Below are 26,908 nucleotides of genomic sequence, written 5' to 3'. Positions count from 1 at the left end.
CAGACTCAATATATAAAGTACAGAGGTCCAAAAATTGTTATCAAGGTTGACAAATCAGAAAAAATTGTTATCGTTGTTGGCAAAATAGATAAAAGAGCAGATAGAGTGAGGTTTGCGGTGGGGAAGTAAATATTAGGTCAAACATCAAAGTCTGTGAAAGAGTCCTTATAATGGGCCAGGTAGTTGTTCTCCCTGTTCAAACTATGTGTTAAGGTGTTGAATTTAAATATGAATGTTAGTTCCAAATATTCTCTCTGTAGATGATTGTCAAAGTATCTTTTCTGCAGAACACAAACTCACAGGTCTTTAACAGAATGGCCCACTCCATTAAAGTGCTGGCTGACAGGTTGTGTATTTGGAGATTTCTGATGTTTGCTCTATATCCATTCATTCTTTGGTGAAGAGGGTTTGCAGTCTGCTCTGTATACAGAGTGTGTCACAGTGAGGCAACAATTGAGGGATTGTTGGCACATGATGGCATACGTGAGGTTAGTTGAGGAACAGGAAAATGTGCCCATGATTTTGTAATTAATGTGGTTAGGTCCAGGAACTTTTCCTTGCAACAAGCCCCACTGCCAACTTTGTCCACATATCTATTCTGGAGATAAGATCACTGGACCTAACCAAGTTAATTAAAGAAACATGGGCACATTCTCCTGTTCCTTAACTAATGTCATATACCTGACCCATTATAAGGACTCTTTCACCTACTTTGATGTTTGACCTAACACTTACTTCCCACCCCTCACTCCCTTCTCCCCTTTCTTCTATCTGATTTGCCAACAATGATAACAGTTTTTCTGATTTGTCAACCGTGGTAACTCTTTTTGGACCTCTGTGCTTTACATATTGAGTCTATTCTGGTAAGGCTATAGATCTGAAGAAGTGGGTCTGTCCCACAAAATTATAAATTATTTTAGTAGTCTTTGAAGTGCTACATGACTGATTTTTGTTTTGACCTCAGGAGATACAACTTGCAGCTATTTGTTCCCTGTCCTCTGCCTGTACATTAATACCCTTACATCTGTTGTATATAATGCCAGGAGAGTCTCTCCCCACTGCTTCTATTTTGGGAGGGATAACTCCCTTATTTCTTAACTTCTGGTATACTCATGTTTGTGAGGATGAGTGGATATTGATTATGTCTGAGAATGGAAAACTGGAAATTTCCTTTGTCTGAATGACCTTCTAGCATTTGCACTAGTCAGTTACTGCCCCCAAAGAAATTAGCATTGCTTTCTCTTATCGTGATTCCTTTTGGGGCAGGGGTGGTGTGTATTTTTTTCAAGGGTGGAACACTCATAGGGTGCTGTTTTAGAGAATAGTGAATAGTAACTTTGCTGTTCAGTACAATTTTTTTAAACTTTATGCTCAATATGATTTTGTAGCTTTGGAAGATTTCTTGTTGCAGGCCTTGTCCAAGATTAGTTCTGAGCAGTGGATAACATTTGGTTCCAACATGTATTTGAATAGGAGATGGAACATCTCCTTGAGGGACTCATGTACATACAGCTGTGAACTGAGGGGATTATCATGTACACATCAGTTTCACATTATGAATTAGTGGCGTCTCACTAAACCAAACAAGGAAATTGCCCTAGTTAGGCTTGGTCTCTCTATGAATGCTTTTTCCTTAGAGTCTTTTAAAATTGTGGCTCAACTATTGACATTGAAATGATGTAGGAAGATTTAATCAAAGAGACACAGATAAATATATCCATTTAAAGTACCTAAAAGCTAAAAATAAAATATGCAGCAAAGCATATAAAATAATGTGCTATAAAGATCCCTGCAGCCCCGATTGCCACACACTTCTATTTCTCCTACTAGTTCTTCTCTGTTTGTGAGCAGTAGGTCAAGTTGTGCACAGCCCCTGGTTGGTTCCTTCAGTGCTTGTACTGGGAAATTATCCCCAACATTCTCCAAGAACATCCTGGATTGTCCGTGTGCTGCTGTGTTGGACTCCCAACAGATATCAGGGTGATTAAAGCCCTCCGTGAGAACCTGGGCCTGTGATCTGGTAGCTTCTCTTTGTTGACTGAAGAAAGCCTTGTGTACCTCATCCACCTGATCTGGTGGTCTGTAACAGACACCAAAAACATCATCACCTCTGTTGCTTCCACCTCTAAGCTTAACCCAAAGACTCTCAACTGGCTTTTCTCCCTCCATATAATGGTGCTCTGAGCACTCATATAGCTCTCTTACATACAGTGCAACAACTCTTCCTTGTCCTTCCTGAAGGGTTTATACCCTTCCACAACGGTGCTTCAGTTATGTGAGTCATCCCACCAGGTTTCCATTATTCTAATCACCTCATACTTCTTTCTGTGCCAGGGTTTCTAATTCTTCCTGTTTGTTTCCCAAGTTTCTTGCATTTGTGTCAAACACCTTAGATAATTAGCTGCTTGGCCTATATTCTCGTCCTTTGCTGTTCCTCCTCCTTGTGTTTCTTCCAGGTGCCCACTTCCCCACTTACCTCAGAACTTGTGTCACCATCCCCCAACAAACCTCGTTTAAATCCCTCCTCACAAGGTTTGCAAGCCTGCCCAAAAAGATTCTCTTTCATCTCTTCATTAGGTGGATCCCGTCTCTTCCTAGCAATCCTTGATCCCAAAAAAGAATCCCAAGGTTGAAGAAACTAAAGCCCTCTCTCCGACACCATCTGCAAAACCACACATTTACATCCATGATTCAATGTTCCCCAATTGGACCCCTTCCTTGAACAGGAAGGATAGACGAGAACACTGCTTGCACTCCATATTCCTTGGTCTTCCTTCCCAGTGCTGCATAATCTGCAGTGATTTGCTCCAGGTCATTCTTTGTTGTGTCATTAGTTCCTACACGAAGTTGGAAGGGGTAGTAATCTAACAGTGTGATGAGTTTTGGAAGACTCTGTCACATCCTGAGACTCTCAGTACACTAGCATAACTTCAGTGGAGCTACACCAGTTTATGCATGCTGAGGGTGTGGGACTGAAGTTGATATTTTTACCAGGACACAAACAATTAAACATAGTCTTGCTCTCAATCACAGCCATGAAATTCCCTTAAATTCATTGGGAATCCACAGGTGTAACTGAGAACAAAAAGTTGTTCAAGCTGTTAACATCCCAGCTCCTCCAACATTATTGTCAGTGATTTAAAATGGCTGGGGAAAAATTCCCTAATTCCCCTCCCCCAGGATTAGGAGTATCCAAGGAGACTTAGTATGCTATAAAGCTCTTGTCCACACAATTAAACCAATCCCTTTTGTCTGACAATTTTCTAATTAATAGACATTCGCTTTCAGAAATTTTTTTTCATTTTTTTAAGCTTTTGTGTGTGTGCTTTAAATGCTGACTCCTAGAAACCATTCACTTGAGACAGGATATTAATCTCAAGTAGAAGCTGACAGACCAATCAATTATTTATTCATCCTAAAATAAAACCCAAAAGAAATACAAAATCGAATTAATGTTTTTATGTGCAATGCTGGAATTAATGTTTCAGGCAACAGAAGGAACCTCCTGAAAAAGCTCATCCAATAAAATTATTTTCCTGTTGAATTGTTAACATGTTTTTTTCAGACATTGTTGTAAATGCAATTGACATTAATGATTAGTACACCTAATGATCCTGAAGGACAGCTTTTTAATTGTACTCTGTCCCGTTTGCTTTCTTTTTCTATTCAATATCCTTTACTGTCTCTTCCCCTCTTACAGTGTCTAGTCTGTTCCATGAAGATACATTTAACTCAGTTATCAACATTCTGGATTACATGACATGATGTGACTGACATCTGTCACATGTGTGTTCTGTCATCCTTTCCCCAGGAGAAGTGTGTGAAATGGAGTGTCGTGTTTTGGAAGGGTGCTTTATTGTATGGATGGTGCTTTGAGTTTAATCCAAGAAGGCAAGGTCAAAGAAATGCAGCTTGCACTCAGAGTGGAATGTGGTAAAGTTTCTGGTGGGCTGTAGAGTTTAGGAGTTTCTGCATGGTATTTAATAAAATATTTTTATTTATGATTATCTACTGGTGAGTTTTGTCTGGATGTGGTGGTGTGGGTTTCCAGATGACAATAGACATGGCTCCCTTTTTATAACCATATAACAATACAAAATTTAAATTAATACTGATGTACTTTATGACATTTTCAACAATAATCAACCTATATTAGTAGGCAGGATGTAGGAACTGGATGGGTTTATTGTATAGTGTCTGTTCTTGATGGCATTCTCAGGGTGTGTCTACACTACAAAAATTATTTGGAAGTTGCTTACTTCGAAGTAAGCAACTTCGAAGTTGAGTGTCTAAACAAACACTACTTCAAAGTTAAACTTTGAAGTAGGGCACTACTCCATTCCTGGGAATGGAGTAAGGACTTCAAAGTTGGGCTCCCTTACACCCTTTTATGTTGTTACCAAAATCTGCTTTCTTCTTATCCTTCCTTACTCATGTTATTATACAATTAATCGGAGCAGTGAAACAAGGATCGTTTTAGGTTAGTGTATTAAAATAAAGTATTTCAATAACCAGATTGTATGAAAGAAACTTGTTAAGCATGTTATCTGAGACTTTTAGGAATCTTTTTATTTTATTTTATTTGAAAAAAATAGATATTTCCCCATCTATTTCTTTACAGCTCTAATTAAGAACATTATTTAAGCACAAGCTTAATGGTATGCACATAAGTATTTCCACTGGAGTGAGACTACTAACATGCTTAAGCTGCTGCCTGTTTCAGTGTCTTAATCAATTAGTGAGAGCTCTGAGGTCCTAAGTTAAATTAAAAAAAAAATCTCTCTCTGCAAGTCCCCCCCCTCTTTAATTTTATCATTATTTTTTCATTCAAAATTAAAAGTTGAGGGTCTCTGGATACAGAGGGGTCCCTGCTGGTGTGATGGGTGAACCAGGCACAGCCTGGCCCTCCCTGGGGTCCCCACATTTGTGGCTTGCAGCACTGTCCATGGTGGCAAGTGCTGACCATCACCTATGGGTATCTCTGTGAGTTGGGGGCCACGGTCCTTGGTGGTGTGTCTGGGGTCAGGCTGTTGCCCCTGTGGTTGGCCCACTTCCAGAAGTGGTAGAGGCAGATGGGCCCCTGGAGCTTTTGTGGCCTACTAAGGGGCTGCGAGTGGGCTGACAGCCATGCCTGGCGGCTGCCTGCTCATTCCAGGTGGGACATGCTGTCTTGCAGATGGTTGTACATTCTGGGACCGCAGCCTGAGGTCCCAGCTGAGCTGACCTTGCAAGCCTTGTTGCATGCCCCATCTGTGACTTAGGATTTGTGATGCACAGCGTACTTACCAGAGAGTCCCACAAACAGGTCTGGGAATGTCTTGGACATGGCCTTTCTGGAGGGGCGTAAGTCCAGGGTGATCACCAGCAAGCCCTCACTCTATTTGGGGTCCAGGTCTGACTTTGGCATGGTTCTGGGCTGTTCTTCCTCTGGCTCCAACTCCAGTGGCAGTGGGGGCCTCCTCATCTGTGTCCACAGCTGCAGTGGTAGGGGAGCCATCTCCAGGAGCTGGTGCAGCTCATTGAAGTAGGGGCAGGTGGCCAGTCCTGACACAGACCTCCAGTGTATATCGCAGGCCTGGGTGTACCCCTGTGAGAGCTCATTCACCCAGACTTGCTCCATCATCCAGACTGGGTGGCCCCGATCTGCAAGGACAGCGGCCATCTGAGTGTACACACTTGGTGGCGGGGTCTAGCAGGACCTCTTCCTCAGCCCAGAAGCTCAGGAGGTCCTTCACTTTGGGGCTGGTCCACAGTAGGACCTATCATGTGGTGCCCCATGGGGCTCCTGTGATCCCTCCTGTGGCCCCTTGGCTCTGAGGGCTCATGGGGCGGTTGGCTTGTGGGAATCAGGGTGGGGTTGTGTGGTAGTGGCCATGAGGGTGTGAGGGGACACCGCATGTTTCTGGGCTGCTTTCTGCCCTGGAGTTTCCAGGGATCTCTGTGCCTTTAAGAATGGCTGGAGGCAGGGAGCATAGAGCTGCGATTGCGGTGGACAGGGCATCCCCGAGCGGCAGCTGGTCGGCATGATGGAGGACATGTTTGTTGACAGAAGGCTCCCTCCACCCCAGAGCATACACACTTGTTTTCTGTTGACAGAATAGCGACAGAGGCATTCTGCCTCTAGAGGGAGAAGGAGAAGACTGTCGACAAAAGAGCGCCGTTCTGTCGATTTGCTGTCAACAGAACACATTTGTAGTGTGGATGCTCTGTGAGTTTTGTCGACAAAACTCTCTGGTGTAGACATAGTTTGAAAGACAAGTTTCTAAAGGTAAATGATACAGTGTAGGAATATACATAGCTACTTTGAAAGTCAAAAAAGTCCTCCTTTGCTCGTAAGGTTTGAATCAGAAAATGGCACGTGGTATAGATGACCATCTGTTAAAGGGCTCAAACAAAATAAACATATACAAAATCACCACATAACAAAAAGATTAAATAGACATCATAAAACAGGATAATTGCTCCATCGCACTACAAAAATGGTACACAGCACAGTAATTGCTACCTTTCACATATAATTGATATTTAACATTCATGAGGACCCATCAAAATTTTGTAAAGTGAGGTAAGGAAACAGCTGATAGTTAAAGAAACATCTGCTAGGTGTCTAACCAAACAAGCAGTTTGAAGTTTCATCACAGAAGACATGATTATAAGTAAGGTGACTCATTATCTTGCTTGAAAATTGAATTTACTTAACCTAGCAAGGAATGGAGATGATCAAATGAGATGAGATCTCAGGGACAATGCAAAACTTATTTTCTTGATTGATTGGCTATTTTGTGAAGAAGTAAATAGTAACATTTGGTAAGAGCATGCGTGTGCAAGGAAATTAAGAAGGAATAAAAATGTTCACCTTGGTTATATAAGTGGAAGTAGAAAATGGAAAAGGTTTGGAAGATAACTTAGGAAGTTGTTTACTGTAGTTATATTTTTGCTGCCATGAAGCCATATAGAAAAATATGGAGACATAATCATATATGCTACAGAGATAGACTGTAGAGAATTTTGTAATCTTTAAAATAGGTATTGTTTAAACCTGAAGGTCCTAGTTCCATGAATAGGGGAAAGACTGATTCAGTTGAGGCAATTGTTCTAGAATCAGATATACAGTTCATGTCTTTACAGAACCCTTTGCCATAGACATTTACATAGGGCACCTTCAGTTATAGAAACATTTTAGAATAGACCCTCAATAGTATTTAAGTGCCTACTGCCCATTTACTTCAAAGGTTTTGGAATATTTGGTCCTTTGAAGCCAGTCCTGACTCCTTATTGCTTTGCTATCTCAGCAAAATGGATAAGTAATGCACATACAGTTGAAACAGAGAATGTTATGTTTTGTCTTTTGTTTTCTTCGCTTAGCCAGACAGTCAGCCATAGTGACTATTGCTACTAGAATACCAATAAGAAGTTTTAATCAGCTCAAGTTAAAGTATCAGGTGTTACAAAAGAAGGAAAATTTGGAGTCTTAAGTGTTTTGCATGATATCCGAATTGAGAAGGAAACATGAACTTGTTTGACTTTTGAGTGGAATCTGTAGTTAAAGGAGTCCAATCTATAAAGTAGCTACATACTGGAGAATGTAAACAATTGCATCCTCTCAGTGAGAGAACAGGATGCTGATGAGTTAGATAGCATGACAGGTGAGCCGAGGTCATGCTGCAAGGTTGGCGCATAATGACTATGTCTGTACTGTCCCTTCCCTTTCAAAATGCAAATGAGGTTCTGATTTGCATATCCAGCACCTCATTTGCATAATCGTGGCCACTCTCCATTCCGGAAGCACTGTTTTCAAAAGCCAAAACAGCTGTGTGGGTGGGGTTCCTTTGAAGGAAAGCCCTGCTTTCAACAGCATCCTTCTTCCAGTGTTGTCAGCCTGGTTCAGGCGCTTATTAATAATGTCCTGGCTAGGCCTGGGAAGTCCCATTTAGGGCTGCATGGGCCATGGGTGCAGGGGGTACACAGTGTCAGCCACAATACAGGGGGGCATGGTGGTGTCCCCAGATGGTAGCTCCCATCGGGGGGAGATGTAGGTCCCTTCATGCATCCTGCAGCCAAGCCAAGAGTCCCAAAAGACCCAGGCATCATTGACTTAGCCCTCCCCCCATCCATAAAACTCCCCTTGGCATCCACGAGGGCCTGGAGCACCACATACCCCTGCCGGTTGATGTACAAGCCAGTGCTGTGGTCTGGGGCCCAGATGGCAATGTGAATCCCATCCAGAGCCCTGAAGCAGTTGGGGAAGCCCAGCTCCTCAAACCCTGTGAGGGCACTGTTGAGGTTCCTGATGTGGATGACTCAGTGAATAAGTATGTTGTTGAGTGCCTGGATGACCTACATGGATTGTGGGGTGAACATGCCTGTGAGTGTATGGCCTGGTTGGTGCTCAATGTCCCTTCTCTCTGGTCTCCACCTCCTCTGAGTCCCCTGTTGCAACAAGCTATAGAGGAGTACAACCGTCTGTTCTCTGGTACAGCTTCACCTCCTTCTTTTTGTGGATGGGTAGTGTTTAAATACTCTGGGAACTGACATTGATTTCTCTTCTGGTGTACTGCAGTGACAGGGCATATCCCTAAATTGGTGTACCTAACATAGAAAAGAAGAAATATAGCCTTTTTTGTTTGAAAATGTGGTGTGTGGGTGTGTTTGTCAAGGCACATTGGGCACAGTGTCATGTGTTTGAATTTCTTGTAATCGGTTGAACATCAGAATCCAATATCCTTAAATTATTCAGCATGAGTGAAAAGAAGGAACATACATTTTCCATTGTTGTTATTTGTACATTCTTCAGTGAATAAATATGAAATCCTGAGAGGTTATTTTCTCCACTTTGAGTTCAATGGAAGTTGCATGTGTTCAAAGCCACTCAGAGTTTGCTCCAGTAAGCACTGCAGGAGGGGCCTTCAAGCAAAGAACAGCCAATAACAAGGTGGGATTTTAGCTAAGAGTTATTTGTGTTTATGTGGCCATCACATCCTAATTTAGTTTGCGTAAATTACCCTGGGTGGTGATGTGATCTCTCTGCTTCCTCTATATCTAGTTTAAATGAAGCATGTTTCCAAAGGCCAATCTTTCCATTGTTAATAATGCGGACTGAATAACTATAAATAATCAGGCACAAGGGTGAGGTGAAGAGAAAGATTTATTACTTTTGTTCTAAACTTGCAGGTATATAGAACAAATAAACATGACCACTATTTTCACTATTAGCTGAGGAAACACATTTGTACATAGGACAGTATACATAATATAAAGAGGTAGTCTGTCATGTCCGATGATGACATCTTGAGCTTGCACAAGCTCATTGGTTGTGGACTCGCATGTGGCTGAGGAGTCCAAGCTTTGAACGACATGGGCATTCACAGTGGGGACAAGGGAATTGTCCTGGCATTCTTGGTGCAGCTGCTGCTTTTGCTTTCTTCCTCTCACGAGCGTACGCGCCACTGCTCTTCAAAGTTGTCATATGCATGTCATACAAGAGCACGCTAGCCTGTTTGGTCTTTTGCATGCTGCTCTAGCTGATCTGGTTTTAAACCAGCATGAGCAATGTTGGCCTTCACGCAGTCTTAATACCTCTTGCGAGGCCTACCTTGATTCCTTTTGCCCTGGGAGGGTTCACTGTAGAGGAGTTGCTTAGGGATTCTCAACTGCTCCATTCATATGATGTGCCCTGTCCAGCGAAGGGGCAGCATGCGATTTGAAAGTGGCACTTTTGAATTGCCACGGCCAGTATTATGCTAATGAGGTGCAGCATATTCATGGCAGCGCCTAATTAGCATGTGCCAAAGTGTCTTGTTAGCATCCCCCTTTCGAAAGGCGGGGGCTAGTGTAGACGTAGCCTAGGATTGTTATTTCAAAATAACTTTCCTGTGTAGACCTACCCTAAAAGTGGAAAGTATTTGTTTTATCTTGTGAGTGAATCACTGTTTTCTACTGAGCAATGAGAAGAAAAGTGGTTAAGCTCTCACTGGCTTCCTCTCTCTCACCTTCCCATTTTGAAAGGGAAAAAGAGAGGCAAAGAAGACACCCCATCTTCTTGTCCAGGAAGAAGGATAAGGTGTTTTCCTTCTTTCCTTCTATATAGATTCTACACAGTCTTACCCAGTAGCCAAGATTCTTCTTGCATGCAGCACCCCTCTGGGCCAGACATACACACATACTTTAAATCGGATTATGAGTTCATATTTTGACATTTCCATCAGGCAGTTTTTAACATTTAAACCCAAATGTATTGAATGCCACACACAGGACACAGAAATAAGGATGTAGGCTGGGGACTGGAGCAAAACTATTAGCTGGTTAACTATGTATTTATCCATTGTGGCAGGGTGGGGCCAGGAGGGGAAAGGCACGAGTAAAAAACAGGGCTGACAATCAAAGCGGGAGCAGCTGAGGAGTAGGCTGCCCTAAATCAATTACCTTTATAAGCCCTTCTCCATGGAGGGCAAGTGGGGAGGAGAGTTTGGAAGGTGAGCGAGGCCAGGGAAGGAAACTGGGAGGAACACCAGAGACCACAAAAGAGGAGAGGAGCTTCAGCAACCCAGGGGGCTGAGCTACCCCAACCAGAGACTGTGGGGGAACTGGTCGGCCAGAGGAGCCAAACAAAGGAGCGGACTTGCTGCCATGGCTATGACTAGCAGAAGGAGGTACCGGGGGAATCGACTGGGGAAGTGGCTCAAGGAGAAGAGCTGCAGGGGAAAGGGCAATGGGAGTCGGCCCTCACTGGTAGCAGCCAGCCAGGGTCCCTGGGCTGGAACCCGGAATGAGTGGGTGGGGACCGGGTTCCTCCTAGACCATCCCCTGCCCCAGCAAGGGTAACAGGCTTTGAATGGTGGGGCCAGTAGACTGATCAGAGGACTTGGGGCCCAGGAATGAGACTGACCCTGCCACACCATGCAAATCACACCCATCACATGAGCAAAGGCATTTTTTAAAAAAGCGTACAACGTTAAAGACAAGCGGAAAGCAATAACAGCTATACAAAGAAACAAACACTCATTTATAAATATTGTAAAGACCAGACACTATGGAAAACTTAACCAACATTTTGCAGAAGCATGGAATCATAGACATATAGGACAGAAAGGGACTTTAAGAGGTTATCTAGTCCAGTCCCCTGCAGCAAGCAGGACCAAGTAAACCTAGAGCATCCCCAGTTGATGTTTTGTCCACCCAGTTCTTAGAAACATTCAAAGAAGAGGATTCCACAGTATTTTTGAAATCCTATTCCAGAACTAAAATTACCCCTATAGCTAGTAAATGTCTCTAATATCTCACCTAAATCTACCCTGCTGCAATGTAAGCACATTACTTTTTGTCCTACTTTCAGCAGACATGAAGAAAAATTGGTTACCATCTTCTTTATAACACAAACATTCCACGGTTTCTACAGTATTCTGCCTGCAGCCCAGCAAAACAACCAAGCACATGCTTAATTCTGAGTAAATTAATAGCTCTCTGCCGACCTCAAATATTAGCCTCCTTGTTTCATAAACACCACTGATATATAGCACTGCTCCTTCACCTCTTCCTTCTGTTCTCACTCCCTCCTCTAGTTAGTTTATATGGATGTTTCAGTCACAAGAAGTTTCTCTTATGCTCATTAGATCTCAATTTTTATAATATAGAAGTTGAGTCAAAGCCGGTGGTGGTCAATGGAATACTCTCCGTTGCCTTCCCTGTACTATGCATCAAATCCTTAAGGAGACTTGTAGTTCCTTTTGCTTAATAAATATTGTAAGGTACAACAATGAACTTTTGGAGATAGCAATGTACAACAACACATCTGCTGTAGAAAATATGTGAAACTACCAAGCTGATCTTGTATTTAGCATTACGTGAATCATAAGTTTATACTCAACATTTTGCTGGTGCTACCGAGAGATAATTTTTGCAGCTGACAGTGATGTGGTCTCACTGATATTTAAGTATAGTGAAGAACTCCTGTATTTTATTTTGTGTATCACATTGTATTTTTTCCCCTGCATACCTTTTGAAGTCAACAGTCTACCCTACCTTTCCTTGATTAAATTATTTCAGTTATTGAAAGTTATTTACTGTAATGGACATGGCATTAAAAATAGAATGGCATTTTCCCCTAAATTAGGCTTTCCCAGACATTTTTCTGTCTTTTTTGTTTTTTGCCTTCTATAACATGTCTCATGAAAACAGAGCATATCTAATATTTTTCAAAATTAAAGTTTGTTTCTGAAGTTTTTCCAATTTGGGTGGGATTAGTCTTCTGTGGGCTAAATGGAAGCTGGGAATATTGGGGAAAAACATCCCTTCCACTATTTCACTTAGTTCCAGATTTTAAGAACAGCTCAGTTGCCATTTAGGTACCAAAATGAGTGGACATATTTTCCAAAGAGCTCAGCATATTGTGTGAAACATCTGTTAGCATGATAGTGGGGCCTGCTGAGTACTGAGCATTCTTAAAAATCTGGCCCAGTTGTAGATGCTGAGCATTTGGAAATGTGTCCCTGAACTTTTTTGAAAATCTGGTCCTGCAGTGCTAAGATAGACAGATGCTATGTAGTCACAACTTCCCCTTCCTCTCAAGAATGGTGGAATGCCTGATCTGTGGCACCATCTCAGTCCTCCTTGATGTTGAAGAAACAACTTCCTCCAGGGCTTGATGTGGAAGTAGCTCTGTTGAGTTTTAGCAGTGAAGATGGATGAGTACAGTAGCTGCTAGACAATATTACCATTCCTTGTTTACATTGTGGATATTCTAGCAGGCATAAATGCTGCTTTTGATACTTACTCCTACTGACTCCTCATCAGATCTGTTACTCAGCCACAGTACCAGGGGTCTACTCACTGTTGTCCCAAGTAGAGCTCTTAACTGCAACACCCCTTGATTGTGATATGTGATGAACATGGAAGCTGGGAGTAGCAAAGCCTTTGCATCGAGGACTTTGTTTATAAATAGAGGCAGGGTGACTAAGACAACAAATGCTTGTCATTGAAGTGAACTAATTAGATGACCCAGAAAACATTGTCCGGCCCTTCAATCAAAAGATAGGAAACAAAGGGTGGGAATAAAGGGTGAGAATGGAGAGAAATAAATAGTGGTGTCCCCCAATAGTCTGAACTGGTACCAGTGTTATTTAACACATTCATAAATGATCTGGAAAAGGGGTAAACAGTGAGCTGTCAAAATTTGCAGATGGTGAAAATTTATTCAAGATACTTAAATCCTAAGCCACTCTGTAAAGAGTTATAAAGGGATTTTGCAAAACTGGAGGACTGGGCAACATGATAGCAGATAAAATTCAGTATTGATATGATAAATGCAGAGTAATGCACATAGTAAAATCTCAAATATACATACAAAATGATGGGGTCTAAATTAGCAGAACCCATCAATAAAGAGAATGTGGAGTGATTGTGGATAGTTGTCTGAAAATATCTGCTCCATGTCCAGTGACAATCAAAAACCCTAAGTAAACATTGGAATTCATTAGGAAAGGGACACTTAATTAGAAAATATGTTGCCTCTCACAGACACATAAGTTAGTGCTACATTCACCCCTAGTGCCAGCAGCTTGATGCAAATGAGCAGTCTTGAAAATGCAAAATGGCTGGTCATTTGGATATCTGAGCAGCTCATTTGAATATTTATGGCAGAAAAAATGCAGTGAAGATGTAGCTCTGTCAGCAAAAACTCCTTCTGTCACCAGTTGCTTATGCCTGGAAAAAATCAGGGACAAGGGTCTGCCAACAAAGGGGGTTTTTGCTGGCAGAACCATGCCTTCCCTGATTTTCTGTTGTGAATATGCAAATGAACTGCGTGAATATGTAAATGAGCACCCATTTTGCATTTTTGAGATTGCTCCCTTGTGTCATGCTACTGGCGCTAGAGGTGAGTGTAGCACTAGTCGTATTGAATACTGTGTACAAATCTGATCATCCCATCTCAAAAACAAATTGGATTTGGAAGAAGTGAAGAGAAGGACAATAGGAATTATTAGGAATACTGAACACATTCTACATGAGGTGAGATTAAAAAGACTGGGACTTTTCCGTTTGGAAGAGAGATGATTAAGAGGGAGATGTGACAGAGCTCTATAAAATCATGAATTACGTGAAGAAAATGAGTAAGGAAGTGTTGTTTATTCCTTCAAATAACACAAGCTCTAGGATCAGAGAGGTAGCCGTGTTAGTTTGTGTCTTTGAGAACAACAAGAAGTCCTGTGGCACCTTATAGACTAACAGGTATTTTGGAGCATAAGCTTTCATGGGCAAAGACCCACTTCGTCAGATGCTTGAGATGTCAGATGTCATGCAAGCAGGTCTTTGACCGTGAAAGCTTGTGCTCCAAAATATCTGTCAGTCTATAAGGTGCCACAGGACAAGCTCTAGGAGTCACTCAATGAAATGGATAGGTAGCAGATTTAAAACAAATAAAAGTAATAATTTCTTTACAGTCAACATGTGGTACACTTTGCCAGGGCATGTTGTGAAGGCCAAGGCTGTAACAGAGATCAAGAGGGCTAGGTGAGTTCATGGAGAATAGTTTCCTAAATGGCTATTAGCCAGTGTGGGCAGAGATCAGTAATGTGTTCTTCATGTCCCTTTGTTTGCCAGAAGCTAAGAATGGTTGATGGAAAGAATCTCTGCTGTGTTCATTTCCTCTGAAGCCGCTGACATTTGCTACTGTCCAGAAGAAGGATACTTGGTAAGATAGATGTATGGTCTAAACCAGTATGATCATTCTGATATTCTTACATAGAACGCTGCTGTGACCCACTGGACCCCTCTCTCCTTGCTGAGATGATTTCCAATTGTCTCTCTCTCTCTCTCAGAATTAGTAACAAAGTAAGAATATAAAATTTTTATACCTAACCATGTGCCTAAAATGACTTAGGACAAGATGACTGAACATGTTATTAGAATGGAGCAGGTCTAACATTTCTCTCTCTTTTGTATTGGAATTAGATACAGGGCTCCTGGCAGCTAACTACTAAGTTATCTGCCAGAAAAGCAATGTTTTTAAGTGCACAAATAGTGCCTAGAATCATGGTTTAAGCTGTGTCTGGCAGTCAAAATCTGAAGTGATGCCCCTGGCCATTGGCATTACAGCTCCTGCAGAATCAAAGGGAGTCCTTATAGTTACATTTCCAGACTCCACAGAGTTGTGAACCTTCACTCTACTCAGGTCCAAGGGAACAAAATGTTTTGTGGAACTCTTGTTAGATGATTGCAAGATGAATGTTATATTCTGCTCTCTCTGCCCCATGAACATTTCTGTTCTGGAGGGTGATGAGGCCTTTTATGCAAAGAGGAATATTTATATGGCTCAATGTGTCATTTAATCTTTATGCTCACTCATAGTCATTCCCTGTGAATTTTTCCTGCTACTGAGATTTTCTGTCTCCAAAGTTTGACTCAGTCTAAACTTCCTGTTTTGGCACTGAAGACGTATGAAGCAATAAATCCATTACTGGCCCTGGGAAGAGGTAGCAAATTAGTCTGAAATGCAGCCTAGGTTTACCTAAAAGGATGATAAACATTTTTACAAACTTAGGCTTAGCCAAAGTTCGTAAATATACTTAAGAGCAGATATATTTCACTTGGATTCATTGCAAAAATGTTCATAGCTATAGCACAAACAATTGTAACAGGACATGTGCAACAAGTGTGCATCCTGGAACATCACAGTTTACACAAAACCATTAGAAATACTGGTGACAGCTTATTATTGAAATAATACCAAAGAATCTTTTTAAAAATATTTCATTTTTATAAATGCACTTTATAGCTTTAAATCTATCAATAAATCTACCAACATTTATTTGCAGGATGTTACCTTCCAATATTTGTTGTTTAGACACATTATTCCAAATATTTTTCTCATCTCTGCTTATTGGACCTTAAAACTGTGCTTACCAATCTAGTGTATCCAGTCATTCCACGCATTATACGCTAGACGTATCCTATGGTGGTATTTTTAAACTGCATTAGTTTGACAGTGTGATACTTTCCTTAATTTGTTCCAAGTGTCTATTTTTTTGCCCTCAATAGCACAATCTCTGTTAATTTCATTGAGTTTTCCTAGGTAACATTCATTTGTACGTATTTAGTTTTAGTACTCCTATCAGAACTCTGCTAATGATTTTGCTTTTAATGATTATTCTTTTTAAGTTAAGGACTACTATATACATTATACACCAAAGACTAACTCAAAAGCATAATTAGGGTTGCAAAGTCAAGCAATTAATTTAGGATATGACTGCTTTTCAGAGCAGTTAGTCCTGGAAACACCATAGGAATACTTAATATTGTCTTTCCTAAGTGGAGCTGAACAACTTGGTAACAGTAACCATCATATAATTACATTTAACATCCTGTTTGAGGGAAGAATACCAAAGAAGTCCACCACAGCAGCATTTAACTTCAAATAAACACACAAAAATGGGGAAGCTAGTCAAGTGCAAATTCAAAGGAACAGTAACAAGGGTGAAATGCCTGTAAGCTGCATGCAAACTTTTTGAAAAACACTGTAACACAGACTCAAATGAATTGTATACCCCAAATAAAAAACAGAGGAAACAAAAATGACACTAGGGTTAAACAACGGATTAAAAGAGGTGGTGAGAGGCAAAATGGCATCCTTTAAAAATTGGAGGTCAAATCCTAATGAGAAAAATATAACAGAACATAAACTCTGGCATGTTAAATGTAAAAAAGTAATTAGGCGGATCCCAAGAGAATTTAAAGAGTAATTTCTCGGTTGAAGCGGTGATGTGTCGTGCAATTGGGGAAACTGAGGCACGACAAAAAATTTTGTAAAAATGAATATTTTTTGAATGGTACCGCTTCAGGGCACCCCGTTAAGGCCAAAAAAGGCGTTAAGTGAGTGCCCTCAGAGTTTTACCCCACCACTCTGGCCGGTGTCTACGGTGGCCAATCGCAATGGGGTTTACAGGTGTGTGATCTGGTGCTGCGTAGCAGAGGTCTCCCCTGAAAGAAAAGACCCAGGCTTGTTAAAGGTGAAACACAAAAAATTTATTGAACCTGTACTAGGCAGTCAAAAAGCTAACGAGCTGGTCGTTCTAAATTACTACAGACTAGGATATTTCCTTCACACTTCTAGCTTTAGCACAAGGTTTTTTATTTAAAAACTAGAGCCTTTAAGCTTGGAAAGCTGCAATGAGCAGCAACACTGCATCAGGCAGTAACTTAGACTAAACCCTTCCACTTACAGAGAATTCCTGGATTCTCATGGTATCTTCTTTGAATGCTGTGAAGGGAAAATCATTAAAATACAGAGCTTTATAATAATATTATAATAATTGGGGAGAGCTTTATGGCTCTCAATCCTATGCTCTGGAGTTTGCCCTCTGGGGGTTTTCTCCAGTCTCTCAACCTCCCTCTCGAAAAGGGGGGAGCAGATCTTAACTTGGAGTCCCTCTGAGGGTGACTCCTATTTAGGAACTGCCTATTTTGACCACTCCTTTTTAGGAAAAGCCTTTTACTGCAGGACCTTGTTAATTCTTGGGATTACCTTTTATGGCAGAGCCCTATTTCTATTTAATTGGAGTTTTCCCTCTAGGGGTTTTCTCCTATTATTGGAGCTGCCTTTTATTGCAGCACCTTATATACCCTTAAAGGGTTAAATCTTAAAATTAAATACTATTCCGGAGTTTCCTCTTTGGGTTTTCTCTGGTTGCTCAACCTCCCTCTCGAGAAAAAGGAGGGAACAGGTCCTACAGAATAGATATCATGAGCTCTGTTTAACTTTCTATAAGCTCTATTCCCTTAAAGGGTTAACAATTCAACTCGCTGTTCTAATATGTTGGATGTTTAGACTTTCTGGCTGGTTTTTAAACACAGCCCCCTGTGCTTTAAATAAAACTAGCGTGTTTAGGATTACACAATATAAGCTGCAATAAATAAGGCCTGGGGCAGTCCCAGTCCTCTATTCTCTAGTGTGCTACTGTCTCTTTAAATACTTAACACATGTAGCAGCATGCGAATATACAACAACAGAAGTAGAATATACACCAACAGAAGTAGAATACACACATTAAATTACTCATTATAATTATGTGTTACAATAATTCAATTACTACAGCTTTAGTCTGTATGTCTATGATACCGCCTCTGTCTCGCTCTGTGTCCAGGCGCTGGGCCTGCAGGTCTCTTGGCACAGCAGCTAGGAAAGGATGGCCAGCACAGGCGCGCTTTTATGGCGCCGCGCAAGGCCTGACAGAAAGAGGAGAAAAATAAGAAAGACGGGAGGAAAAAAGGCCAACGTGGTACACAAAAAAAACCTCCTGTGGCAAAACGGCCTATTCCCCTCACCGGCCACTGGCTATGGTCAATGAGGGGAAGGGCAGGACCGCTGCTGCGATTTGTCCCTGTGCAGGGCGCGCGCTTGTGAGGTGGCGTCACCTGCCAGGACAAACCCTCTGGTGAAAAGCACCGGAGCCTTCAAGGCTGGTGACAAACAGGAGCTCTTCTGCGTGTCCTCTTCTGTTCTTCAGCGTCCCACAACGGCTGGGGAGCAATGATTGACACGACGCTGGTCACCTTCTTTCTTCTGTCTTCAGTGACTTCAGCTCTTCTTCTTGGTCCGCTCCAGTCCGCTGCTCCGACACAACTGAACTGACCCTGGGGTCTGCTCTCAAATTTATAGAGCTATTCCGGACCTGTTTGAAAACCTGTCAGCTCAAGTCTGCATCCTGGTTGCCTGGCAACCAGGAAGCATTCTCTTTTACATATTTATGAAGCATCCTAAGTCTGCCAATCAGCTTATAGAATTTTAAACCTGAACTCATTAATATTAATGTCTCTCATAAATATTCATATTAACTGACCTTTCAAATGGTCACACCTATATACTTTGTATTACCTATCCCTATACAGTGTTTTAAAACAAGTTTTTGAAGTACATTTTTATAAATCCTATTTTAATTTTAGTGGGGCTTGATAGGGAATAAAGTCACCACTGGTAACAGTGTAGATTTTTATTTTAAATGCTCGGTTCCTAAGGCTATTTGGTTAAGATGCAGGGAGAGCCACACAGACACCGCAGCCCATGGCCAGGGACATATTAATCACCTCAGGATGAGGATTTTTCAACATAATTAACGAAACTCTGAAAATGTAACGGTAGAAAATATTTGAAGTCTATCAGAATCAGCAAGCCTTCCAAACAACATGTAGGCTGGCTAATAAGTGAGATACTATAAAGTACTCAGGGAAGATAAGGCCATTGCAGAGAAGTTATACGTATTCTTTGAATGGGTCTTCACTGTACAGGATGTAAAGGAGAGTCCCACACCTGAACCATTCTTTTAGGCCAGAAATCTAAGTATGTGTTCCAGACTGAGATGGTATGATTAACATGTTGTGGAACATACTAATGCATTAAACAGTAATGACTCATCAAGTCAAGATGGTATTCACCCTGCACCCAGTTCTCTAATCCAGCCTCTGTCCTAATCCAGCCTCTTGTCCCAGTTTTCTTCACTTCAGTCTTTGTTTTCTCTCCACCCAGTTCCTTGTCAAGTCTGTTTCTTTCCAATGCTTCCTGCAATCTTAGGTTCCTTGTCCCAGTCTCCTTGTATAGCCAGTTCTGGTGTCTTCACTGCTGCAGTTCCTCAACAATCCCATTGTTTCTCTCCCAGCTTGCTGTTTCTCAGCCCCCACCAACTTCCAGTACCAGCCTCCATTCCCTTCCAGTGCCTAGTTTTCTTGTCCAGCGAGTCCCAGCTTTCAGTCATTACTTCAGTTCCAATACCCAATCTTAGTCTTACCTACTCCTTCCCTTCCAATCCCAGCCTCCTCTCTCACCGACCCCATTCCAAGTCCCATCACTCCTTGCCCAGCAACTTCAAGTCACATGTTCTTCATTCCGCACAGCCCCATCTCTCCAGATTGCACATCTAAGTCTATGCCTTTCCCTCCGTCCAATTTAGTATTTTTCTCCTCTGCCTTTGAACTGGATTGCTTCCTCGTCCATGCACCCTGGATACCACCATGAGTTATGGAGAACGCAAGAGAGATAGTCCATTTGCTTTCAGTTCCCCTCCAGCCCTGAGCAGCCATTACTGGGAGAGGCTGGTTTCACCCCATCATCCTAGAGAGGAACGCACTTAAAACAAAACAAAACAAAACAAAAAACCAAAAATGTGGAAATGGCAGGAGTGCTAAATTACATTTTTGGCTGTTTGCATCAAACAGTTGAGTTGTGACTGGATCTCTAACACACTGAACGCCATGGAAAATGAGAGACTAAAATAGGGAAAGAACAAATTAAAAATTACTTGGACTAGTTAGATGGTATCAATTCACTTTTGAATTTTTAACGAAAACATAATGGAGAAAAAATTAAGCAATTTGCAAACACCTAGAAGGCATAAGGTGATAAGTAACAGCATGGATTTGTCAAGAACAAATCATGTCAAAGCAACTTAATAGCTTTTTGGACAGAATAACAAGCCATTTGGATGGTGGGAAAGTAGTATTTAGAATTTAGTGAGGTGTTTGATATTATCTGTTGGAACCTTCTCATGAACAATCGAGGGAAATGCAACCTAGATGGAGCTGCTATAAGATGGGTGCCTAACTGGTTGGGTAACCATTCCCAGAGATACTAATCAATGGTTCAGTCATATGAGAAAGGCATAATACATGGGGTTTCTCAGGGATCAGTTTTGGGTCTGGGTCTGTTCAATATCTTAATCAATGATTTACACTAATAATATTTGTGGATGATACCAAGCTGGGAGTGTTTGGAGGATAGGATTATAATTCAAAATGATCAGGGCAAACTGGAAAAATGGTCCAAGGTGCATAGAATGAAATTCAGTAAGGACAAATGCAAAGTACTCTAGTTAGGAAGGCATAATCAGTTGCACACAGACAAAATGAAAAATAACTACCTTGGAATGAATGCTGAGGAAAGGGATCTGGGGGTCATAGTGGACCACAAGCTGAATAGGAGTCAATATCGCAACACTTGCAAAAATACCAAGCATCAGTCTAGGATTTATTAGTAGGGGTTTTGTAAACAGGACATGAAAAGTAATTGTTTCACTCTACTCTGAGCTGGTCAGTCCTCATCTGGAGAATTGTGTTATTTCAAAATAACTTCGCAGTATAGACCTACCCTGAGTTCTGTCTTGAGTGCAGGATACTGGAGTAGTTCCCTTTGGCTGTGTCTCCATGGCGAGTTGGTTTCAAAATACTTTATGCAATTTGCGCTACGCATATTAACTATGTCTGCACTGGCCCCTCCCTTTCAAAAGAGACATGCAAATGTGGTAAATTGAAAATGCAAATGAGGCACGAATTTGCATATTCTACTCACATTTACATAATTACAGCCACTCATCCTTCTGGAAGAACTGCTTTCAAAATGCAAAACAGCCATGTAGACAGGGTTCATTCAAAAGGAAGCCCCATTTTCAAAAGCACCCTTCTTCCTGAAAAAAATTAGGAAGAAGGCCGCTTTCAAAAGTGGACTTCACAGACTGGTCATGCATAAGAGCATTGAGGAGAAGGAATATGCTCAATGAGGATGGAATCTTTGAAAAATTTAGCTACTAAACTGTAGGAAGTCTCCAGTTAGCATGTACAAGCTTCAGTTTTTCACAGAGATATTTCATGAAAAATTGGGTTTAGTTGAAAACCCAATTCTTTTCCAAAAAAGAATTTTTGGCAGAAAATTTTCTCGCAGCCTTAGTTATTGCATACTACTGTTTATGCTATTTTCACTGTGTGTATCGTATAGCCATTGTGCATATATTTTATGCAATTTCAATGTAGCATTGATCACTGCAGTAATCTGTGACAACCAAGGTAACTTGAGAACTGATACTATGATTGCACAAATATGACATAATGGTAAATACTGAGGTTTTAAATGCCCACTGTGTAAGAAAACCAACGTAAATAGATCAGTGTTTACACATCTGCCATTTTGCAAATGACATTCAACTTTCATTATATACCCACTCTGAACCCAGTCAATGAAGTTTCATTTTGTCTTATTCCACTAATTTAAAATTCTTAACTGGCTGACTGATGTTCATTTGTAGAGCCCCATATGGATCTCCATCTGATTCGCATGCACCGGGCTTAACTTCTCAGCTGATCCATGATCTGGATTTTACTTGCATCTGCTCAACAAATCGTCTGCAGGAGAATGGGAGAAGGAGCACAGGTGAGCTGGGAGAGGGAAGGATCATGCAGTGAAGAGGAAGACATCATTAAAACATGGGGCCCCAGGCACCTGTGGCCGGGCCTCTGCAGGTCAGTGCTTACCAGGCAGGAGTGAGAGAGGCTTTGGGTGGGACTGGAACTTGGCCCTCCTTCAGGGAGATTTAGGCTGGAGCTTCTCATGTTCTTTCTCTGCTAGCCATGCAGGGGCCTACCGAAGCACCCTATAATCTACTGCACTCTGCATTAAAATAGATCATCAGCTTTGCAAGGTTCTTCAAAGGCACACCTGAAAAATAGATACTGTATGGTTGGGTTTGCCCCAATCTCTGGAGACATTTAAATAGGACCTTGCTTCAGATTAGTTGAAATGATGTGCCAAATCTGGAAGCTGTTACAAGACTGAAAAATGATATTACATTGTTAATATTGTTCTTTGTTGTAATTTGTGGCTTTTAATTGGGCTGGAGCTCCCTGAATGTATAAACACACTGTATTCTTTGGTGGATAAGAGTGTTGCCATTTCTAGGTTGCTGTTTTTAGCAACCCTTAACATTACACTTGTAACAGAAGAAAAAAGAGGAAACAAAGATATCTTTAGCTAGTGTCCTAAATGAAGTGTTTTTTTCCAGTCTTCAATCTGTTGTCCACAGTAAACAAACACACTCCACCCCGAGCAGAGGCATATGATATTTATACATTTTTTTAAGTTGCAGTGGATACTAACCAGAGTTAGGTCACAGTGTATGTACGTTTTTTTATCCATCGACTAGCATTATTGGCCACAAAATCAGTGTTTACCATAACCTGCATGGGAAACAGATTAAGATATAATGACATGTTAATTCAGTCAGTTTTTAATGACATGCTAATTTTTATTTTTCATACATAAAAGCAACGTCCAGTCCAGAGACAACTAATTGCTCTTGTGAATCAACGCAACAGATGGAGGGAGAAGTCTGAAGAAATTTGGAGTAGTGACTCCCAATGTATGTAGGAAGTGTCACAGTCACAATCCCATTTTGCTGCCTTTCTTACAGAGAGAGTTTAAAGTATTCTTTGGACTCCCACTGGGAGCCTTTCAGGTATCACCCACTCAGCACTAAGTGGTTCTCAGCTCTTTCTGTGCTGGGTCTTTTACACTGCAGCTGGTTAGGTTAATGTTTGTTTAAACAGCTATGCCTTCAGGCATACTAATAGTGATGACATTTGGATTCATTTTTATTTCATGTGGGTTTATTCTACAGTTGTGGAGCCATTTTAGTTGCAGGATCAGCTTCAGAAAAACATTTATTCACGTCAGACATGTAGTTTCTTTTGCAGGGTAATCTTGTTGCTACTTGGGGCAACAGCTAAATCCAACACACTCGCTCCAGTCATTGGAAGACTCAGTCCTGAGGAACATAGCTATTCCTTGCAAGCTCTGGCATCCAAGGGTCTTTCAGTTGTTGAGTGTATCACTCTTTAGTCCATGGTGAATCTTTATTTATGAGTACCTCTTGAAGAAAGGGCATGTCCTTCTGGGGGTAGAACTTAATGCTTGGGGGCTTAAGAAGCAAGGGAAATTTTAAAGCTACATTATGTACTTCTACAAATGATGAAACATTTTATTTCAAGTGTTCAGTTATCTGGTTTTCCAAAACTGTAGTCAGGAACCTGAAGCTTGACATGCAAGAGCAACTTTATGTCACCTTTCTTAGACAGCTATGAATGGGTTCAGCGAAGATACTACCTTAGAACAATTCCAGGGCTGCTGCAACAGTCACCTAAGCCAGGAGGGGTTTTCTAGATTCAATATCTGACTATGTACTAGGCAACGATTTCTCAGTGTCTTTATATTGGTGTGAATAACTCTGCAGAATAAGCTGGTTGTGCTCCATAGTGCCTCCAGCTTTTTCCTGCCCCTTTGTGCACCTGGTTATACAAAAGGGAGCAAGATCATGCAATCTTTGTGCTACCCAGAGCTCAGAAAGCAAAAAGACTGTTATTGTGGGTGTGGCCTTTGGCTCAACACCCCTACACCAATATGAGCATACAATAATGCCCTTCATCTGCAACATGGATGGAAAAGACCTATGGATTGGTAGATGTTCTCCTTGTGAGAAATTACAGGTAAGAATATTATTTTCTCTTTTTTCAAAGCATAATAATTAATTCAGATATAGCTTGTACAAAGGTGTAAATGTGGATATATTTTAACAAAAGCAAAAATTAGTCATGTTTTGATAAGTCCTAAGTTCCCTTCCAACCCTAGCATTCTATGATTCTCATTGCATTTAAGGCAATTGAAAATGGAAAATAAAATTATAAGCACAAATTCTGCCAACATCTGGTTTACTGCCTTGTATTTTCACTACTGTGGTTCCACAGAAGAATTATTGTTAATTATGAGAGAATTAACATGTTTTGCTGGTGATTTGGTAGTTCCCTACAGTGGAATATGTGGACTACTTGTTATGAGTGTTTGTATTTAGGAACAGATGTAGGCTGAGGACCAGGTTGAAGAAAACACTCAAGTAGATACCTAAGTCCATCGCTGTTCAGGAAAATAGTTACACACATGTATACTCATACAATTTAAAGCAATTTCTCACAGTTTAGGGATGTTTTCCTGAATAGGGGCCAGTAGCAGAAAGGTGCAAAGAGTCTTCTCCAACTTCATAATCCCGTACCAGGTACCAGCAGCAATTATAGTACTTGTACTCCTTGGCCGTGACAATCCTTTCCAGTGTATTTTAGGGTATATAGGCTTCACACTGTGGCAGGCATGAAAGAGTTAATGGGTAGACCAATTTCTCGTCCTGCAAGGAGTATGTCAACATTGCAGTTAGACACACAAGCCTGGTCTGTGCCATCTGATATGGTGTTGTGGGGCTCAGACAAAGGAGCTGTTTTATTGTACTGCAGACATTTGAACTCAGGGTGCAGCCTGAGCTCTGGAATCCTCCTGCCTTGCAGAGTCCCAGAGCCTGATTTTAGGTCCACACCAGAATGTCTCCATGGCATTTAAACTGCCCATTATCCTGAGCCCCACGAGCTGAGTCAGCTGTCTCAGGCCAGCTGTGATTTCTAATTGCTAGGTAGACCATGCTCTAAGGGCCAAGGGTAGACCGTGCTCCAGTTAGCAACAGCTGGCATAGAAGGCTGCAGCTCAGAGAAGGGCTATTGCCATGGAGGCTGGGAGCAGGGCCAATCAGATGGGGGAGAGGGGCAGGAGGACCATTTGGCCTTGGCGTCAAGCTCCAATGGGGCCTCAGATTTAGCTACTTGTTAATTTTTTGTCATTTGATAAGTTTTGCAACTAGTTTTTAATATGCATCCCTCAATAAATAGTGCATTTGCAAAGAAAAAGGCTGTATTATTAACAATCAAATTATGTCTGACTTTTTTGGTACATTATTTTGTTTTCAAGTGTCATATAGCTGGATGTGGCTTGGGCTTCTCTTGGCCTCTGAGAGGGTCTGGCTGGGTGTGGCCCTGAGGAGGGTCCTTGATAACAGGCTAGATAGGAGGCAGATCCCCAGTTCATGGGAGATGTTGACAAACTGGGAAAAAGTCAGAGCATCTCAGGAAGCCAGTGTGGGATTATAAACAGCCTCCCTTGGCTGCAAAACACTTGTCCACCACTTCTCCTTTATCCACAAAATTGTTATCCTATCAAAGAAAGCTATCATGTTGGTTTGACAATATTGGTTCTTTATAATCCATGCTGACTATCATATAACATGACTATTTTCTTGATGTTTGCAGATGGATTCCTTAATTATTGACTCCATTATGTTTGCTAGCACTGAAGTTGAACTGACTGGTTTGTAATATGGGTGAGTATGAAAATCTGGCTTTAAATTAAAAAAAAATTGCAATGAGTTTTCATTAAACAAAATCCACAAAGAGTTTGGCTACAAATTGCAGGGTCTGGCTACTGCCTGGGAGGAACGGTTCAAGTGGCATTCTAGCCACAGACCCCACACCCCACCACCCAAAAAGATTTTCCAGGACCATGTCAACTGGCCATTCAACTTCCCAAGTACCAACCCCCCAACAATGGCAATGAAATTTGGTGAGCTCCAAGCCCCATTGCCCATGTTGGCAATGCATGTGTAGTGAAGAGGGAAGCCAAAAATCTTAGCCTTTTCTATCATCTTTCTTCTACCTTTGGACCCCTTGATGTAGGGAAGAGTGGGTGAAGGGCCAGTTGAGGAGAGACAGAGGCTGTATAAAGAACTGGGAAGTCAAAAACCCTCCCTCACCAAACCTATTTTTTCAAAACCTTTACTATCTAGTCTTTTTTCAAGCTTTGCATTGTCCCTACATTATTTTCAGGGAACAGATGTAATCAAGGGAGGGGGAACAGTGGGTGGAGGGCCAGTTGAGAAGATACACACCTGTTGCTTTTCATAAAATCTTTGATAATTCAGTTACAGCTACAGTTTTAAAAATGAATTCAGTTATAGAAGCAAGATATTTCTATTAATTTGGTGGTCTTTGTTGATGCCCTACTTTTTGTTCCTTCCACCTGGAAAAATGGAAGTTTGCTTACCGTGGGAGTGGAATGAGGACAATGCAATGTGGGAAGATTATATCAAATACCCATAACCACTTGTGGGGCACTTTTTCCTATGCTGCACCAGTGAAAATACCCAGAATGCTTTGGGGATGAGGAAACTGTAGGATAGGTTCCCACAATGCACTGCTGCAGCCGTTGATGTTTGCTAATTCAGTGTGACAG

General features: G+C 41.4%; 1 protein-coding gene across 1 annotated transcript in view; it reads left to right on the top strand.

Moving 5' to 3' along the window:
* Positions 1–26,908, top strand: part of CTNNA3 (catenin alpha 3) — a 751,450-nt gene that overhangs the window by 683,253 nt on the left and 41,289 nt on the right. Inside the window, 1 exon segment of the mRNA XM_074999587.1 lies at positions 7,570–7,646. Coding sequence (XP_074855688.1) covers positions 7,570–7,646 — 77 coding nt within the window.

This window comes from Carettochelys insculpta, chromosome 7 (assembly GCF_033958435.1).
Source record: "Carettochelys insculpta isolate YL-2023 chromosome 7, ASM3395843v1, whole genome shotgun sequence".
NCBI lineage: Eukaryota > Metazoa > Chordata > Testudines > Carettochelyidae > Carettochelys > Carettochelys insculpta.
This window is presented reverse-complemented; position numbering and strand designations above follow the sequence as displayed.